At 40.5% G+C, this 20432-nt stretch overlaps 1 protein-coding gene across 6 annotated transcripts in view; it reads right to left on the reverse strand.

Moving 5' to 3' along the window:
* The window catches only part of DOCK5 (dedicator of cytokinesis 5), a 219064-nt gene that overhangs the window by 132354 nt on the left and 66278 nt on the right, over nt 1-20432 (reverse strand). For 3 of the 6 annotated variants that reach the window (XM_078347201.1, XM_078347200.1, XM_078347199.1), the window contains exons 3-5: nt 13020-13097; nt 7835-7875; nt 1904-1959 (exon numbers count right to left, since the gene is read on the reverse strand). In XM_078347201.1, the coding sequence (XP_078203327.1) occupies nt 1904-1959; nt 7835-7875; nt 13020-13097 (175 nt within the window). The remainder of the gene's footprint in view (nt 1-1903; nt 1960-7834; nt 7876-13019; nt 13098-20432) is intronic. The other 3 variants (XM_078347202.1, XM_008979098.6, XM_035269991.3) reach the window with 1 other exon arrangement.

Below are 20432 nucleotides of genomic sequence, written 5' to 3' on the forward strand. Positions count from 1 at the left end.
GACCCAGCAACAGTTTCAATGTGTTCTGACGATTGGTTGTTAGTCAGAATGAAAATAAGGCCCTTCCATAACAACACGGAAATCAGAATTGGCAACATACACCTGGGAGATAACCGTCCTGTAACAAGACTGTTCTCACTTAACCATGAGTTTTCCTATCCTGCCACTTCTTGTGGAATCAAGAAAATTAGGTTCTAAAGAAATGGTGTTGCCATATTATCAGAGATCAGTTACAGACCACTGATGCATACTACCTATGAGTTTCCAGGGGTTTGCTTTGTGAAGAGGCTTAAATTCCCATCTGGATGCATTTTGCAATGAGTGGGTATGAGGCAACACCTTGAAAGAACGAAAAGACGGGAGCATCAGGGCCCACACAAAGTAAAACATGTGAACCTAATTTTAGCAGTGTTAATAAGGAGCAACTATCCATGAGTCACTGCATCAATAATGCCTGGGTTAAAGCATCCTCTCTTCCCTACGGCACAGGAGCAAGTGGTACATGCTTGTCTGGGAACCAGATTCATCAATTCTGCTATTGTATTGGTCCAAAGATGAGTGACAGTATCTGTACCAGTTTCACTATCTTTTGGAGTTTTGGAAAACATATCTATATCATGACATTTACACTTTTTAATGAGTTAATTTTAAGTGAAACTGCCATTCTAATTTACGAAATCAACTTCATATATAATAAAGCTTGCCCATACTCAAAAAAAAAGTAAAGAAAAGAAAAGAAATGATGGTGCTGAACTATGGTGGGAATGCTCTTTCTAGCTGCAAGGCTGCGTGGCTCTGTGACCCAGCTGTCCGTTCTCTCCTCGGCCCCACTCTATCAGCCCCAGGGTCCCAGTCCTACCCCAGCCTCTCCTTACTGCCTCCAGAACTCTCCCGTCCAGAGACTCACCACCAGCTAAGTGACCTCTCTCTCCCAATGAGACCAAATAGCTCACTCTTCTTAGGTGCCACAGAGGCAGTAAGTACTTCCCAGGACAAACGAGGTGGGCAGAAAATATGAATACCCAAAATGTAGCAGATAGTATCTGCAGAACACGTCTGCACATGTTACCTCATTCCAATCTCATGATAAGCTCATGATCAAAGTAGGGACAGATTGTTTCCCCCTAATATGCTGTGAAAAATCCAAAATACATTTCAGGCTAAATGATTCATCCAAGGCTCAGAGCCGGTAAGTGCAGGTTGTCACTTAATCATCTATCTCTCAAAGATCGGAAAGTGGGGGCTTCTCAGATCTTATCAGTCAGAGTCCCAAATGTTCATGTGTGCAAACACACACACAAACACACACAAAATCAGTGAGCAGGTAATAAATATAATATAGAGGCAAAACCCTTGGTCTACTACTTCTGCTTTTAGTATTCTGGAAAATTAATGCAAAGGAGGAACAATTCTAGAAAGAGAAGACAGAGGAAGGAATGATACCAATTAAAAGTTTTTCTTCATTTCTCTCTCATAGAACTGATGAGAGAATTTTTTTTTTTTTTTTTTTTGAGACAGAGTCTCACTCTGTCACCCAGGCTGGAGTCCAGTGGTGCAATCTCAGCTCACTGCAAGCTACACCTCCTAGGTTCAGGCAATTCTCCTGCCTCAGCCTCCCCAATAGCTGGTATTACAGGCGCCCACCACCATGCCTGGCTAATATTTGTATTTTTAGTACAGATGGGGTTTCACCATGTTGGCCAGATTGGTTTTGAACTCCTGACCTCAAATGATCTGCTCATCTCGGCCTCCCAAAGTGCTAGGATTATAGGCGTGAGTCACTGTGCCTGGCCTGAGATGAGAGAACTATTAACATACATAAGGCACTAATGCCTTAAGATGATCATTAATGATAATCTTACATCTTCATCATGTTTGAGAGTCTTCCTAGGTTGGAACTTACCCCAGGTCTTCTACAGTTGCCTCTTTCAAATGGATATACGTTTCAGGGAAAATGCCCTACAGAGAGAAGAGCTTTGGTTATACAGCCATAAAAACAAGACAAAACTACAAAAACAAAAAACAGACAAAAAACTACCTCAGCACAAAGTAAAGAGAATGAATGAACAGCAAGAATGAATGAGAACACCTGGGCAATAGCTAAATTCCTGACATCAGGTTTGTAGGACTTCACTTACATTGACTGGCTACCTCAACAAAAGCATGGTGGAAACACCAAAAAGGTAGAAATCAAAATTTGGGTTCAGAGAGCATAAGATATTTTGTGAATGAAGAGGCAAACATGCTGTGTCAGCTCAGAGATACCATAATGGGAAAGAGTGTAACTGTGAGCTCCTAAACCCCTCAGATGCTAATTGCCATGAGATGCTTCCCGTAAGGGTTTCACATAAGGGGTGATATGGAAGATATGCAGGACTTAGTAGCCCATAAAATAAGTCATCATTCAGAATACGTAAGGGATTGGTTCCAGGAACTCCCTTCCACAGAGCATATACCCAAATCCACACATACTCGAGTATGGCACGCAGCCCCGCACAACCTGCATGTACCTTTACACAAGTTTCATGTCCCAAGAATATTGCAACTCTGATCTGCATTTGGCTAAAAAATAAAATCCATGTGTAAGTGCTGCACAGTTCAAATCCACATTTTTCACGAGTCAACTACACAGTAATTTTTCTAAAGTAATTCCTCTCAGCACTCCCACTTAAACCAAATGCACCCAAAAATCAATGAGTATTAGTAGCTGGTTATTTTTAGGACCTCATAGTCTCAAACTGCTCTCCATTCTATATTCCTAAGAGGCAATTCTCTATCAGTATTGTAACACTGCCTCTGGGGAAGACTTAGGCATGGAAAGACCTAAGAGAAAGAGGAGAAACATGGGTAACAATTGGAGAATGGAGGATCAGATCTAATCAACAGAATGCAAGTTCCAGATGTGAGTGTACTTATGCATGTCAAAGCTTCCACTGTTTACTGTGTGATATGCTCATATACAGACAGAGGAGATGCCTTCTGGAGATGGCGCTGCTGCTCTGTTTCACGGTAACTTACATGCAACTTACAGCTGGCACTGTTGGCGAATTGCTTCCCAGCCCTACTCCTGGAAGAGTTGGTGTGAACTCCATGAACATGACATGTCAGGGGTGGCTAATCATAAAGGTGGGACGGGATGTCCCACTGCCCAGAAGCATATATAACCATTGATCCTTACTCCACTCAGACAGGAAACCAGTGAACATTGATGGGGTTGTTCTTGTGTCCAGTTGCATGTGCTATATTTGTCTGTACAATACTTTGCTTTTTCTCTTTTAATCATTTGCCAGTAAAACAGGAAACAGCAAGAACATTTGAGATTAAGCTGCTCCTTGCATTGGTGATGACAGAGTGGATCCTGCACGTGCTTTCCCACCAGGCACAAAGCCCCAAAATAAAAAGTGCATTCCTTCTCCTCCATGCTTTAAGAAGGGGGCAGATGTGGGGCAAATTAGTGAGAAAGCATGATTCTAATCCTGTTACTGATGAGACCAAGAACACACACAGACGCAAGGTGACAATGACCTCTTTAATTATGGGCGTGGAATTCGGAAGCATTTTGGAAAATGGATCAAATAATTGAACACAGAAATGAAATGTGTGTGTGATTTCTCTGGGACCTGATTTCTGCAGTTCTGAAACTCTAGGCCTGTCCCTAGGATGCCTAAGGAACTCTGGGTGTTTCTTCTGCCTGCTGTGCCACTGCACCACGGTAAATGATTTGTTGACTATCATCCCTGTGGGAACCCAAACTGGGATGTTGGGAATAAGCCAGTCACAAAGGACAAATACTGTATGGCTCCACTTATACCTGGAGTAGTCAAATTCATAAAGACAGAAAGTACAATGGGGGTTCATAGGGACTTGGGGGAGGGACAATGGGTAGTTAGTATCTAAAGGGGACAGAATTTTAGTTTGGAAAGATGAACACTTCTGGAGATGGACAGTGTTGATGGTTGTACAACAATGAGAATGTAATTAGTGCCATTGAAACGCACACTTAAAAATGGTTAACATGGTAAATTTTATGTTATATACATTTTTACCACAATAAAAAGTCCAAAACTCATAAAAAAGCAGGGGCGGGCGTGGGGCGCTGGGTAGGGATGAACTGCTTAGTTACAAGGATCCGTATCTGGAAGTCAAAAGTAGAATGTAACACTGCTACTACAAAGGAACATCCTTGCTGAAGGTTTTTCAAATTAGAAAGTAAAGGGCCAATTAATATTTTCATGCATTCACAATCTGGTTGACGAGTCCTTCTTAATAAGTGGAAAACATTCAAGAGAGACGTATTCAGAAAAAATAAATGCATACTGATGAATTTTGTGGCATCTAAGCAGATCATAAGCAGATGCTTTATACTAGATGTTCAGACATGATGATTTTCATATTAAGAGAATATTTAAGGCAGGGCACAGTGGATCATGCCTGTAATTCTAGCACTTTAGGAGGCCAAGAGGATTGCTCGAGCCCAAGAGTTCAAGACCAGCCTGGGAAACAAACAGAGACACGGTCTCTACAAAAAAACTCAAAAAATTAGCACAGCACGGTGGCACATGCCAATGGTCCCAGCTACACTGGAGGCTAAGGGAGGAGGACTGCTTGAGCCCAGGAGGTCAAAGCTTCAGTAAACCATAATTACACCACTGTACGCCAGCCTGGGCAACAGACTGAGATCCTATCTCATGTATATATGTATGTATTAATGTATGTATGTATGCATGCATGTATGTATGCATACATGTGTTTATTTGTTAAATTGCCACTCTGTCATCTGCAGGCCTCACCCTTCCATGATGACACCTGGCCATTTTACAGTCATAGAATTCCTCTGGTAAACCTGATGCTTACAGACTGTCTCCTATCATAAAGGATATATACAGAAAGTCAGAGCCTAGGTCATGTGTTTCTGATTTACAGCCTAGCTCTCAATTCTGCTTTTCCTTCCTCAATGCAACCCACTCACTTGAGTAAAAAAATACACTAATGATTTTCTAGATGTTGGCCTTATCCACACTCCTACAATTCCACCAGGATCAATAATCAGTTTCAGAAAAGCACTTGTCTTCTTCAATTTGTAAAACCACTAGCTCCTTTTATCATCACTCTAAATGGCTGGGTCAGCTTATAAATGACACCAAGAATTTCCATTAAATCAATAAGCCTTTCAAGTGGCTCCTCCCCCTACAGACGGAGAAATGAGGGATTATTTATTGTTTTTAGGCATTAGAAGAGCATTTTTAATGAGCTGATCTCTTAATGAAAGGGTGTCAAAAGCAGAGCAGAATTCATGGCAACTGATTTTGAATTCCCTATATTTTCCCTGGATATCCTTCTCCACAAGAAGGATATTTTAACTTAAAACAATCGTCAAATAAATGCATGGCCCTTGTTTGTGTCATCATTCCATTGAATTACAAAGTTTTCCTTTAGTTATCAAGAGAACAAAGAGAAACTCTTACTGAAAGATTTCTCTAAAAAGTGAGATTTTAAGCTTAAAGGTTTAAAGCACTCCTTAATGAACACGAAAAAATTAAAAACACATCCAGAATGTATCATTTAGCTCCCGGTGGGGCACCCTATCTATCTACTGTTCAAAGCTGACAACAATGGCACTATTAGCTAGATTGATTTCTATATACACCAGGCCCTCCATAAGATGGGTTCAACCAACCGATGATGGAAAATATAGGGGGAAAAAAGTAAAAGGAGGTTTATTTCCTTATCATTATTCCCTAAACAATACAGTATAATAACTCTTTACATAGCATTTACATTGTATTAGGCATTTCAAGTAATCTATACATGATTTAAAGTACACGGGAGGATGCACAGAGGTTATATGCCAATACTTTGCCATTTTATGTCAGGGACTTGAGCATCCATGGATTTTGTTATTGTGGGGGTCCTGGAACCAATCCCCTGTGGAAATGAGAAACGACTGTATTAGAATATCATAGGATGCTTTAGAAAGCAAGGTCTTCCATGTTCAAAATGATCCTTACCTACTGTAGAGTCTATGAAAAGGAAGACCTGGTCTAGGACCTTGGTTGGATATAATTGACATTTCCCAGTGAAAAATCAAGAATTTCGTTTGTTCCTTAAGTTCACCACATAATTTTGAGAATGGCTTTTTGTTTATTGTTTTTAAATTAACATTAAAAAAAAAAGAATTGTGAACTGACATAAGTATTCTTACTGTTTAACAAATGCAGAACATCAAAGTTGCTAACTCTAATTGTGCTTTGCAATAACTACCACTTCCATAACTATGAGTAAAATGAACACCAATCGGGCTAAAAAGCAGGAGTGGCCATAGTCAGGTACTCTTGTGTCATTGAGGATCCCAGAAGAAAGGTTTTCACTTTAATTCTGTCATGCCCTCATTCACTCTGCCATGACTACACTCTTGGCCCCTATTTGATGGCCCAAAGAAACTGAAGTCAGTAAGAGATTAAATGAAAATAATTTGGTTTGAAATAAAGACATGGTATAAGAATCTAACTGTAGGTAGAAAAATTCATTTTCTGGTTTGGGGAGAGAAAAAAGGACCAAAATTGTAGGAGTTACATTAAAAGCAAACATTCCTTTATTTTGCTAGATTCGTAAACCATCAAAGTTAACAAAATGTGTATGTGTTCACACACATGTGCAAATGCTGAGTGTGATTTAAGCATCAGCAATGCAGAAGCAGTCCTGGTGTTTTATGAACAATACCATGTAGAACGGTGTCCTCCTGGGCCCCATACCCTTTGGAGAGTTGGGTGTGTAACATCAGCATATGGTCCAGGATTACGTCTTTCTCCTGCTGTCCGTGAAGAGTAAGAACTGTGGGTCTGGCTTTCTTTTTTCACTCCTCTTTTGATAAATTCTAAAACGTTTCTCTTATCTCTTTTCTAATTTGCTATTTGGCATGTGAACTAATTGTGAAATAATAAGGCCCTATCAACTCTGCTTTTTCAAAAGAAAGTGCTGACATATCATGCTGCCCCAGCGAGCTGTATCAAAGGAACAGTGCTGACAAGACCTAAAAGAAATTGAGGGGGGTATTAACATAATTAATAGAGTCTCTTTAGCCTGACTATTCGTAGTTTTGGCTTTGGCAAAAGGAACCATTTAGGCCAGTATTTTTCAAACTGTGCCTCTGGTGAACAGTAATTTTTATGGCAACCAGTATTACATAAGAAATACATAAAATATAATAAAAACAATAAATAAAAGTATATATGTAAAACAAAAGTTTCATGAAACAATACTTACCATTGCATGTCACATTCTCTACTTTTTGATTTCATTTTTTTGGAAAAAAATGAAATGAAAAATGAAAAAAATCAATATGGTTCTAATCCACCATATTGATTTCATAATGTATTACTGGGGTATGAGGCTCACAGTATGAAAACCACTCTTATTTATCCAATGTACAATGAAGGAAAGGATCACGTGGAAATGAGGAGATCCTTTAGTTCGGAATTTTAGCATTAGAAGTAAAGGATGAAGGGAGAAGCATTCGTCCATCGCTCCCGGAAAGAGAGATCCCACTAGAGCAATGAATGTGTTTCCAACTTGCTTAATTTGAGGGACAGGAAAAAAGAAGTCTTCCAGGACTTTCTCCTTGAATTGGCTGGTGAGAAATACAGTCAATGGGATTTACACTATTAAATTTAAGCACTGAGGTCAAAGAATTTGCTTCCAAATCCAAAGAAGAGCCATCAAAGAGAAAGCAAACTAGGTCTAGAGACAGCAGAGACCAGAGGAACGAATCAGATAGCACAATACAAAACTAGCAGACAGATTTCAAATGAAATAAAAAGTGGATGACACGTCATACCTTTTTAGATTTATTTTGGAGGGTATATCCTCTGTACCAACCTGTCAGAGCAAAAGAGAACACAAAATATTTTATGTTTTCTGGGATATCATAAAGGTATTAGCAATATACATTCTCATGTTCTATTAGCAATACTGGAATGCAACAGTTGATACTGGAATGCAACAATTGATAGAGACAACAGATAGTATGTTAGAAGATTAATGTTTTAGTTTGTTACACAATAAAAATTAAACTGAGAAACAAGATATTCATCTTTTCCAAGCGGTTTTCATCGTTCTATGCCCTATAAAGCCAAGCTGTCACAGTACAAACTTCATTCCCCTTTCAGAGAAGAATTTATCTGTACTTCTGTAAACAGTATTTTGCACAGCCATTCATCACAGAATTATGCTTCCTAAACCTGTCATTGTTGAAAAAACTTTTTTTAATTTCCTATGTCTTCTCTAGAATTGTGGTGTGTGTATGTACCCTATATAAAGGCACAAAATTATCATGCTGAATTTGTAAATGCGAATGTTCATTTTCCTTGCATCAGGTATAAGAGAACAGATCTATCTCTGGAGTATTAAGCATATAATGTCAGGACTCCATAAATTCAATTTTAATAACTGCACAGAATATGGTAATAGTTCACGAGTATGTTTGCTCATTTCCACATTACAAACCTGGGCTGTCATACAAGCAAGAATGCAGTTTTCCAGTTAATCCCACATGTTTACAGTAAGACCATTATAATTAAATACAGCATGCTATTAGACTTAAGAAGGCATCATGCCAAGAGGTAGCAATGGGCATATCAACAGCTGCAATCAATGGGTAGTGTGAACTGGTCAGCAGGATCTCAGATGCTTTCTTAATTTATTATACTATTAAAATAAAGGGAGTGGTGAGGGGATACTGAGTCCAGAGGACTACCCTTGCCTACATTTAGGGGAAATGACAGTTGCAAAAACCAAGTTCATAGCAACCATGGCGAACACTAACTTATTCTATGCTGAGGAATGCTCTTTTCTGAGGTTCACGAGTGAATTCTGCTTTCTTGGGACTGCTCTAATCCAGAATAAAAATCTGTCCTCTCCAATTGAAAATAACAGAGAGTTGCTTATTCCACTGTCAAAATTACTTACTTTATGTCTGGGTTCTCAAGTAATCTCCAACCATCAAGAATCTCAGCTGCTCCATTTCACTTCACCTATCCAAATGTCTCTCTGGCTCTTACACACTTTCCATCCAACAGATTCCTTACCTGATTCTTCTTGTCACTACATGCAGACATTCTACAAATCTTTATTAAGCACTAATTAAGAATCATGATGTAGTGGAAAGCAAGAGTTCTCATGAAGATTATACTCTAATGTTAAAATACACACAAGTGATCTGGTGTGGTGGCTCATGCCTGTAATCCCAGCACTTTGGGAGGCTGAGGCAGGCAGATCACGAGGTAAAGAGATCTAGACCATCCTGGCCAACATATTGAAACACTGTCTCTACTAAAAATACAAAAATTAGCTGGGTGTGGGGGCATGTGCCTGCAGTCCCAGCTACTTGGGAAGCTGAGACAGGAGAATCACTTGAACCTGGGTGGCAGAGGTTGCAGTGAGCCGAGATTGCATCACTGCACTCCAGCCTGGCAATAGAGTGATACTCTGTCTAAAACAAAAAACAGAAACAAACAAAAAAAAACATGAGTTGAGAAAATGACAGTGCTAAAAGGAAGGAGTGAAAAGTGGGCAAGGAAAGTAACATGGCAAACAATGGTTGTAACATGGGATATTATTTTAGATATGGTGATCAAGGACAGATTACCCTAAGAAGCTAAAATAAATGAGACATTAACAGAGCTGGGCAAAGAAACTTTAAGACAGAAACAAATCAAGTGAGGAAGCTGTGAGGCAAGAGTAAGCTGAGTTCAAAGAGAGAAGAAAACTGTCATTGCCCAGAGTTCAGTGCAAGAGACTGAGGTGAGGAGAGGCAACAAGAAGGTAGTTAGACGAGGCATGGTTCTCAACCCTGGGCACCCATGAGACCCACCAGGGAACTTTTACAAATACTGACGCTAGGCCACACCGCCAAATATTCTGATTTAACTGGATCGGGGTAAGGCCCAGATTTAATGCTTCTGTAAGGGTCCCCTGGTGATGCTGATGTGTAGCCAAGATTAATTACCAGACATAGTTATTATAAGCCATAGAGAAATTCATGTTTTATTCTAAGTACAGCAGGAAGCATTGGAGGGTTTCAAATATCATCATGTCTTATGCTTTTTTTTTTTTTTTTTTTTAAGACAGTCTTGCTCTGTCACCCAGGCTGGAGTGCAGTGGTGCAATCTTGGCTCACTGCAACCTCCTCCACTCAGGTTCAAGAAATTCTCATGCTTCATCCTCCTGAGTAACTGGGATTAGAGAGGTGTGCCACCATGCCCAGCTGATTTTTTGTATTTTAAGTAGAGATGGGGTTTTGCCAAGTTGGGGAGGCTGGTCTTGAAATCCTGACCTCAACTGATCCGCCTGCGTCAGACTCCCAAAGTGCTGGGATTACAGGCGTGGGCCACTGTGCCTGGCCGCCTTAAGCTTTTAAAAGAGCATACTTGCTGCTATAGGGGAATGCATTGTGGGATGTGAGGTGTAGTAGAAAGAGGAATACCAGGCCAGGTGCGGTGGCTCATGCTTGTAATCCCAGCACTTTGAGAGGCCGAGGCAGGTGGATCATGAGGTCAGGAGTTCGACACCAGCCTGGCCAACATGATGAAACCCCATCTCTACTAAAATATAAAAATTAGTCAGGTGTGGTGGTGGTCACCTGTAATCCCAGCTACTTGGGAGGCTGAGGCAGGAAAACTGCTTGAACCTGGGAGGTGGAGGTGGCAGTGAGCAAGATTATGCCACTGCACTCCAGCCTGGGTGATAGAGAAAGACTTATCTTGAAAAAAGAATGAAAAAAAAAAAGAGGAACACCAGAGAGGAGTGGTAGGTGCAGTGAAAAAGAGGAGGGATGAAAAAAAAATGCAAGGTATATATATTCCCTATATATTTGTGAGGTTTTTAATTTTAATTTTTGTTTTTTCCTTGTGGCAGGGTCTCACTCAGTCACCCAGACTGGAGTGCAGTGGCGCTATCATGGCTCACTGCAACCTCGCCACCTTGGCTCAATAGATTCCACCTTAGCTGCCACCCTCCCACCCCTCATAGCTGGGACTACAGGTGCATGCCACCACACCCATATAACTTTTGCATTTTTTGTAGAGATAGCATCTCCCCATGTTGACAGGCTGGTCTCAGACTCCTCGGCTCAAGCGGTTCACCTGCCTAGACCTCCCAAAGTGCTGGGATTACAGGCGTGAGCCAAAGCACCCAGATGTATGATATACACGAATAAACAGGAGTTGCTCATGATTTTGCTGGAGATGGCCATGAATGGGGCAGGAAAGGCAAATTCTCAAAGGTATTTGTATCTTGGGCTTAAGCAAACAGGAGGAGAGTATTCTTTGGTATAGGAAGATTGAAGAAAGGAAAACCTTGGGAAATGGGAATCAGGACAGAATCAGGAGATGGATCTTGGCTCTTCTGTCCTCCCTCCTGGGCAGCTGAGTCCTGAGCCTTGGGGTGAAGCAGGGTGACTTGGGCATTTGCAATGGGGGATGGTTGCACATCCCCAGAGGGGTCTGGACTGGCATGGCAGAGAACGAGGTGGGCATCCGTGTAAGGGAGCAGATGGGGTATCAGAGCCTAAGTGAGGCAAGGGGGTACTTGCACATAGGAGGACTTGGGGTGGTGCACTGGCCTCAGATATCAGAGCAAGTACGAGGTGAGGGGGGTGTTCCCATGGAAGACAGCATGCTAATAAGGATGAGTGATCAGTTACATACTAGGGAACTGATCAAATAACTAAATCTATTAAAAATAGAAAAGCTAGGTTTCTTACTGTTGTAGAAGGGAGTTATAAGCCTCAGAAGGAAAAAACTAGAATAAACCCTGTGCTACTGGATTGCAGTTGATGGTATCCACGTGAATTTATGATGTTTTATACACGTGGATCAGTCTAAATTAATAGGTATTAATTTATATAACTACAAATACATACTATCCCTAGCTCTGTTGAATTACCTAGTTAGTTCCTATTTTTCTGTCCATGAGACAGTTGATAAAGGGAGCTCTCAGAAGAAGAGAGACGTCCTGGGAAAGCGCAACCAGTCCCAAATGAGGCAGGGGACAGACGGTCCCATGAGGAATGAATCCAAGAAAAAAAAAGAAACTGAGAAATGATCTTACTTGTCTGAACATATTAAAAGGTACATCAACATTTCTGTTAGCAACCTTGTGTATGAAACAGAAGTATGTCCACAGAGAACAAAGAAAAAAAGTATTAGCTCTAGAAACACCTATTATTCAAGAAAGGAAGTGCAATCAAAGTAAATCCCACAGCCTCTGCTGCTTGCATTATGTAGATATAATAATCCAAAGCCTGTTAAAAAAAGGAAAAAAATAAAACAAAAAACTAAGGAGGCGGAGGAGAATCGCCTGAGCCTGGGAGGTGGAGGTTGCAGTGAGCTGAGATCATGCCATTGCACTCCAGCCTGGGAGACAGAGCGAGACTCAGTCTCAAAAGCAAACAAACAAAAAACACATTAGGATATATCTATATTTGCTTTTCTCTGAGGGATTCATGAGTATCTGTATGGCTGGTGGAGAGTGAAATCCTTACCTTCCATAGTAAGAAGTGAGTTTAGAAATGAAGGGATGTATGCCACCAAAATCAGCTGAAAGAGTTGAAAGACTTATGAAAAAGTTGAAACTCCTCAGAATTCAAGAGGAGTTAAGAAGGGTCTTCTGTTCTTTATTACAAACCTTGATGAACTGGTCTTGATATTTAAATTGATAAACATATATGACTGATAAAATAAAAAATATATATAGCGGATAAATCCTGGTAGGCCAGAACTAGGCAAAATTATAGGGACAGAAAGCAGAGTTGCCAAGTGCTCAAGGTGGCATGGGGATGCCTGAAAAGGGACATGGGAGAACTTGAGGGCTGACAGAAGGGTTCTGTAGCTTGACCAGGGTTGTGTTTCATGATTGCATGCATTTGTCAAAACCTGCAGAATTGTACACTAAAAAGGGTGGAGTTTACTCTATGCAAATTATAACTCTGAAAAAAATGATACAGTGAGATAATATATACCCACTGGAAGGGCTAAAGTTGAACAGATTGCTTGTGCCAGTCACCAGTAAGGAGATGGAGCAATTGGAACTCTCCTCCATTTCTGTAAAGAAAGCAATGGTTTCTTATAAAGTTAAACATACACTTATTCTATGACCCGGCCACATCCCTACTCTGATGCATTATAAGAAGTTTATCAATGCTTTATTTTTAGTCGTCAAAAGCTGGAACCCATTGAAATGCACATCAATGGGAGTATTGAGGAACAGTGTCATATGTATACATTATGTCATTTACTACAATAAAATTATAATATATAGTATGTAATACATTTACACTTGGCAATACACAGGAATGAACTACTGATGTGCAACATTGTGCATGAACCTAAAAACCATTACAGTAAGTGAAAGAACCCTAACACAACAGACACATCTAACTCCACTGAGATGAAGTTGACTCACAGGTAAAACTAACTCACAGTGATCTAAAGCAGATCGGTGGCTGTTTACTGAGGGTGGGAACTGTGTGCATAAAGATACCAGGGAATTTTCTGGGTAAGGGAAATGTGTTTTACCTTGATCAGAATGTTAGGTATACAAGCTGTGTTCATTCAATAAAACTCCTTGAATCGTAAACCTAAGATGAGTGCATTTTGTTGCATACAAACTTTATTGCAATTTTAAAAAATGTAAACGTTGACACTGTCAAATGAATATTACTCTATAAACACCTCCAAGTAACACAGAATTGCACTGCTCAAATATGACTGAATGTTTTTGTTTGAAAATGCCTCTGAAACGGGTTTGAGTCGTCTGAAAAAGCACAGAACTATTTCTCCATTACTTTACTTGGTATTGGGTCTTCCCAATGACATTATTCATCTTAATTGCTACTGCATGCTCCCAAACTCATTCTGCATGAGTTTTGCTATTTCCAGAAGTTTAGCTGCAGATTAGAGATTCATTTATCCCATGAACAACCAGTTACAGATGTTAGGAAAGCAGAGTATTCAATGTCTCCATACCCTAAATCTTACTTAATAATGGAAAGAAAAAATATCTATGTGTGTAAACACACAAGCATATAAATAAGAAAAATAATTTCATATCGGGCTAAAAGTTATGAAGAAATAAAAGAGACTAACCTGGGAGAGGATCACTCCTGAGAATGGAGCTACTTTAGAAAACACAGAAAATTCTCTCTGAGACTGGACGTGGTGGCTCCCATCTACAATCCCAGCACTTTGGGAGGCTGAGGTGGGACATGAGCCTGGGCAACACAGACAAGACTCTGTCTCTACAAAAAACCTAAAAATAAAATATCTAGCCAGGTGAGGTGGTGCATATTAGTAGTCCTAGCTACTAGGGAAGCCAAGGTCAGAGGATCCCTTGAGCCCAGCAGAGGCTGCGGTCAGCTGTGACCCACTGCACTCCAGCCTGGGCAACAGAGCAAGATTCTATTCCTTAAGGGAAAAAAAAGAAAGAAAAAAAATTGTTTCTGAGGATATACATTTAGGCTGAGGATTTATATTATTAATGCAGTCATTCATTCATTATACAAGAAAACACTTATTGAACACCAGTGTGCCAGAAATTGTCTTCACGGAGGAAGGAAACAGATCTGTAAACAAATAACTAAAAACAAAAGGGCTTTTAGTGGCAATGCTTGTAGACTCTGGCGCACAAAAGAGAAAGTCATGAATATGCTGAAGACTCAGAAGCAATTATTGAAAGGGACTCATGATTTCACAACAACGACATCATCATTTAGATGCCGAAATTATGGAGTGTTTAATAAAATTTCTCCCTACTTTTTGATCACAGGATAAATTAGTTTTACCCCAATACACACATAAAAGATCAATAAATTATTTTTAACCTCTTAGGAATTAAAGGTAAGAAATAGTCAAAGAGCTACGTTTCTGTACACCCACATTGTGTGTGTGTTTGTGGGGGCATGGGGGCAGTGATTCCAGAAAAGGAGCAGGTGCTAAATCCTGTCATTTTTCCTTTAAGTGTTGCTGGTCTGGTACCTTGCTGGATAAAACACAGTTAATGAGGCCAAGGTCAAAGGCTCTATCCCCTGTGAGCCAGATAAACTTGTCAGATTTCCATGGGCATTGCCTGTCCTCCCAACCCTAGTGAGCTGTCCCTCCAACAGAAGCTGGTTGTCCCTTAGGAAGCCAGTGAACAGAAACAGCTGGGTGCGAACTCTTCACAGGACAAAGAAAGGTCTAAAATCCTTCCTTACAGACAGACGGTGGCCGAACCTCTGCCTGTGTGTAGAACACCCACCGCCTTCCCGAGCCTCAGGTCTCACGATGTCCACACTCCACATGCACTGACCATCTCACTGGGGCTTTCGAAAGTAAGTTCAAAGGCAGAAAGTCAAGGGTTGTAAAGATGGCAAAAGAGGATTGTATTCTTTATACTTCTTGGTAAGACAAATCAGTCTTCCAGGTTAATTATCTGAGCTCAATTTTGTGGATTTGAGATAGCCAGATATTGAAAGGAACTCAGAGCTCACTGAAATACAATACTCTTACTTAAAAGAAAAGAGGCCAGGTGCAGTGGCCCACACCTGTAATCCCAGCACTTTGGGAGGCCAAGGCAGGAGGATCGCTTGGGAACAGCCTGCCTGGGCAACAGTGTGAGACCTTGTCACTACAACAAAATTTTAAAAATCAGCCATGTGTCATGATACATGCCTGTAGTCCCAGCTACTCAGAAGGCTGATGCAGAATGACCACTTGTGCACCAGCCTAGGTGATAGAGCAAGACTGCCTCTTAAAAAATAAAATAAAAAGTAAATAATTTAATAAGGAAAACATAGGTAAGGAACTGAAAAGGCTTGTCCCATATCACCTACCTGCTTACTACCTAAGCTGGGGATACAAACACAGGCTTCCTTCCTGCCAGCTCATCGCTTTCCCTTATACCAAGCTGACGCACAGCCCCGTGGGGCACAGCCAACATGACACTTTATCAATGTACCACCTCTCAAGTCAGGTGAGCTAGGCCATGGAATTCTATCAGTATAAAACACACACGCATAGGCACACCATCTAAGTGAAAAAGAAGGAGATAAGCCTTCTAGCTTCATTCATTCATTCATTCTTTGAGACAGTGTCTCACTGTCACCCAGACTGGAGTGCAATGGTGTGATCTTGGCTCACTGCAACCTCTGCCTCATGGGCTCAGGCAATTCTCCTGCGTTAGCCTTCCAAGTAGCTGGGATTCCAGGTGTGAACCATCACGCCTGTAGAATTAGCCCAGCTAATTTTCGTATTTTTAGTAGAGACAGGGTTCTATTATATTGGCCAGGCTGGTCTTAAATTCTTGACCTCAAGTGATCCACTCACCTTGGCCTCCCAAAGTGCTGGGATTGCAGGCATGAGCCACTGTACTAGGCCTATTTTATTTTTTTAATGATCAAAAAAGGGAACTGTCTTTTGCAGTGCCTGGCATGCAGGAGGCACTGAGTAAACATCTGATGAATAGAGCAATGAGAAAGGTGTTCTTGAGCCACTGGCCAGGTATAGAATAGAATGCTGCAAGGAATATGCCATGAAACCTGCACCCACAAGACACACTTGGACAGCAGGGTCTGAGTGACCCTTCTTTGTTCTCCTGGGATCCCATGCTCAGTGGGCAGAGCCAGGCAGGGCTAAAGCACCCTGCCTAGGAGGCCAGAATGTTCAGAATAGAAAAGCCGCTGCTTCTTTATAAAGAGAACTTGTCTGACACCAAAAGGCCTGGTTCTCCATCCTAGTTCCACAATAGTTCTGGGGGACTCCATTTCTTCCATTGTCAATTTTAAGTAATTATGGTTTCAATTTCTTAAATTTCCTTCCACAAAAACATTACATATATGTTTAATCTCGTTACCCCATAAAATCTAACTCTAGCCAAGAATGCCAACGTTTCTTCTGGTTGCCTATAATACAGTGTAATGGCAGAGATTCCTATTTGCAATCAGCAAATACCTTCTGAGACAAGCAGAGAGAACTGGTCTAGGCAGCGAGGGGTGAGGAAGAGGACCAAATCACAGTCGGCAAAATAGAGAGATGATATATCCAAATTTCCAATGCAAAAAGGAAACCTTTATCTGTGCCTTCACAGAGCTCTGGAAACACAGTGAGAGGAAGGAAATTACACTTCCTGTATCCTGAACGACACCACTTACTTGTTGGCCAACCCGCTTAACATTTTCTGGACATGGTTCTTCTTTCTTTCCTTTTTAAAGCAAAGTAATCTTGCCAGTGGTTAGTCCCTCTCACTAAAAGTCTAACTTTCCTCTTCTGTGATGCGTTTCTGTAACTTACCCAACCAGTGAAGAAAGCTAAGATGATACGAGGGAGCATGTGGTTTTATCAGTAGGGGAAATGAATTTGCTGCATCTCATTCTTATGTTGGTTTTGTTATATCAGCATGAGTTTGAAAGATGAACGAGAGAGAGGTACAATTAATCAACCAAGATATAATAAATGAGGTCCACTTTTCATAAAGAGTTATGGTAGAAGCTATGGGGTTTCAAAGAGTTTGAGAGTACAACCCCAATCCCTGATTGCTCTTCAGGGCAATGAGGAGACCACTGAGTGAAAGTGGCAAGTTTGTGTGCTAAGAGCTGCGGAGGCAGCAAAGTTCAGAAAGAGCTCACTGCAATACAGACTCATTTGGGATGCTGCTAAACTTTTTAGGGGGCTGTTTCAAAAGCAAAACAACTCCATTCCCTTTGGAAAACTTTATGTTACGTCCAAAGTGTAAATGTCATTTACTGAAGGGCTGCACATTGTGAAAAGAATATACTAGGATTCCACAGGACCCTGGTAGGAAGCACAGCTCTGCCATTTAATAGCTGCATGAATTTCTTCAAGTTTCTTAACCTAAATCTCCACATTGATTAAAAGAGCATGAATAACTCTGGTCTCCCAGGACTGTAAGAACTGAGAGTCAGTACATGAGAGGTCTTCGCTCGATTCCTGGCATAGACAGGGATGTAAAATGTCTGACACTGAAGGTACCCAATGGCACAGTGCAGGGACCATCTGCAGTGCTGAGGGCTGTCTTCTGGTTCCTATGCTGCTGACTGTGGGGGCCTCTGTTTGGAGTGCCTTTTTACTTATTTTTTGAAGAATGTGTCTGTGCTCCTCAAAAAGAGCAGAATCTCTCTCAAGTACTTAAATTACTAACAACAACCAAAGCTGAGACACACAAAACAGCTAGAATAACACACCAGGGATGTCCCAACTGTAGTGCCTAGTATGAAGACATAACTTTATTATCCAACATGATAACTTCACTAGTCCAAGGAGATAGTAGAAAAGATGACTTTAAAAGAAAGACGACCAAAAAAAAGTCAAGAAGAAACGATTTGAGTGACGGAAAAACCCAACTTCAGAACTGACATTTTGACATTGAAGTTCCCTACCCATGAACATGGAATAGCTTTCATTTATTCAGTATTCTGAATTCTTTCATCAATATATGCTTTTAAAGAATGAGAAACTTTCCTTCTTGCCTTGTCCGTTCTTATTTGTAGCTTGAATTATACACGGAGATGAGGCAAGGAAGAGAAGTGAAGTTTTCATGGGCTTCTCAGCCCCATCTATAAAACACAAGTTTTTTAGGCAGTCTGTTTCCTGCTACTCAGGGTCATTTCTGTTGAATCATTCAACTCCATGGGTGAAACAGAACGGGAGTACTCAAACACAAAGTTAATATTTATGACACTGAAGTCTCCTTATATGCTTAAAAATTTTTAATACCTCTTAACTTTTAAGTCCACAGCAAAACTGAGTAGAAGGTACAAAAAGTTATCATATGCCTCTTGACATCCCTGCTATCAATCTACCTCACCAGAGTGATACATTTGTTGCAATCAAAGCTACACTGACACCTCAGTATCAAAGTCCATAGGTTACATTGGGGTCCACCATTGGTGTTATACATTCTATAGGTATAGACAAATGCATAATGACATGATTCCACCATTACAATATCATACAGAGTAGATTTACTGCCCTAAAAATTCCCTGCGTGCTACTTCTTCATCCCTCCTTCCCTCTAGCCCTTGGCAACCACTAATCATTTTACAATCCCCATAGTGTTTCCTTATCCAGAATGTCATATAGTTGGAATCATATGGATTGACTCTTTTCACTTGGTAATATGCACTTAATAATGATATGCATTTCACTTAGTAACATGCATATCTATGTCTTTTCATGGCTTGACGACTCATTTCTTTTTAGCACTGAATAATATTCCATTGCCTGGATGTACCACTTTGTTTATCCATTCATCTACTAAAGGATATCTTGTTTACTCCCACATTTTGGCAATTGTGAATAAAGCTACTACAAACATCTACGTGCAGCCTTTTTTGTGTGTATAAGTTTTCAACTACTTTGGGAAAAAACCAAGGGCAGAAACTGCTGCATCATATGATAAGAATGTGTTTAGTTTTCTAAGAAGCTAACAAACTGTCTCCCAAAGTGGCTGTACCATTTTACATTCCCATCAGCAGTGAATGAGAGTTCCTGTTGCTCCACATCCTTGTCAGCATTTGGTGTTGTCAGTGTTCTGGGGTTTGGCCATTCTAATAGGTATTCAGTAGCATCTCATTGCTTTAATTTTCAATTCTCTAATGATATATGATGCTGAACATCTTTTCACACATTTATATGCCATATGGATATATAGATATCTTCTTTGGTGAGGTTTCTGTGAAGGTCTTTGCCCATGTCTTTTTTTATTATACTTTAAGTTTTGGGGTACCTGTTCAGATCCTGAAGGATAGTTTTAACTGGATTGTTTTCTTATTGTTGGATTGTAAAGCACTTCAAAATCTTTACATGTGGCCGGGCGCGGTGGCTCAAGCCTGTAATCCCAGCACTTTGGGAGGCCGGGGCAGGTGGATCATGAGGTACATGGTGAAACCCCGTCTCTACTAAAAATACAAAAAATTAGCTGGGCATGGTGGCACGTGCCTGTAATCCCAGCTACTCAGGAGGCTGAGGCAGGAGAATTGCCTGAACCCAGGAGGCGGAGGTTGCGGTGAACCGAGATCATGCCATTGCACTCTAGCCTGGGTAACAAGAGCGAAACTCCATCTCAAAAAAAAAAAAAAAAAATCTTTACATGTTTTAGATAATAGTCCTTTATCAAATGTCGCTTTTACAAGTATTTTCTCCCATACTGTGGCTCAGTTTCTCATTCTCTTGACATTATCCTTCACAGGGCAGAAGTTTTAATGAAGTCCAGCTTATCACTTATTTCCTTCATATAGTTGTGCCTTCAGTGTTATATCTAAAGTCACCCCTATATCCAAAGTCCCTTAAGTTTTCTCCATGTTATTATATTCTAAGAGTTGTGTACCTTTATATTTTACATTTAGGTCTAGAATCCATTTTTAATTAATTTTTGTCAAGGGT

The sequence above is a fragment of the Callithrix jacchus genome, chromosome 13 (assembly GCF_049354715.1).
Source record: "Callithrix jacchus isolate 240 chromosome 13, calJac240_pri, whole genome shotgun sequence".
NCBI classification, from domain to species: domain Eukaryota; kingdom Metazoa; phylum Chordata; class Mammalia; order Primates; family Cebidae; genus Callithrix; species Callithrix jacchus.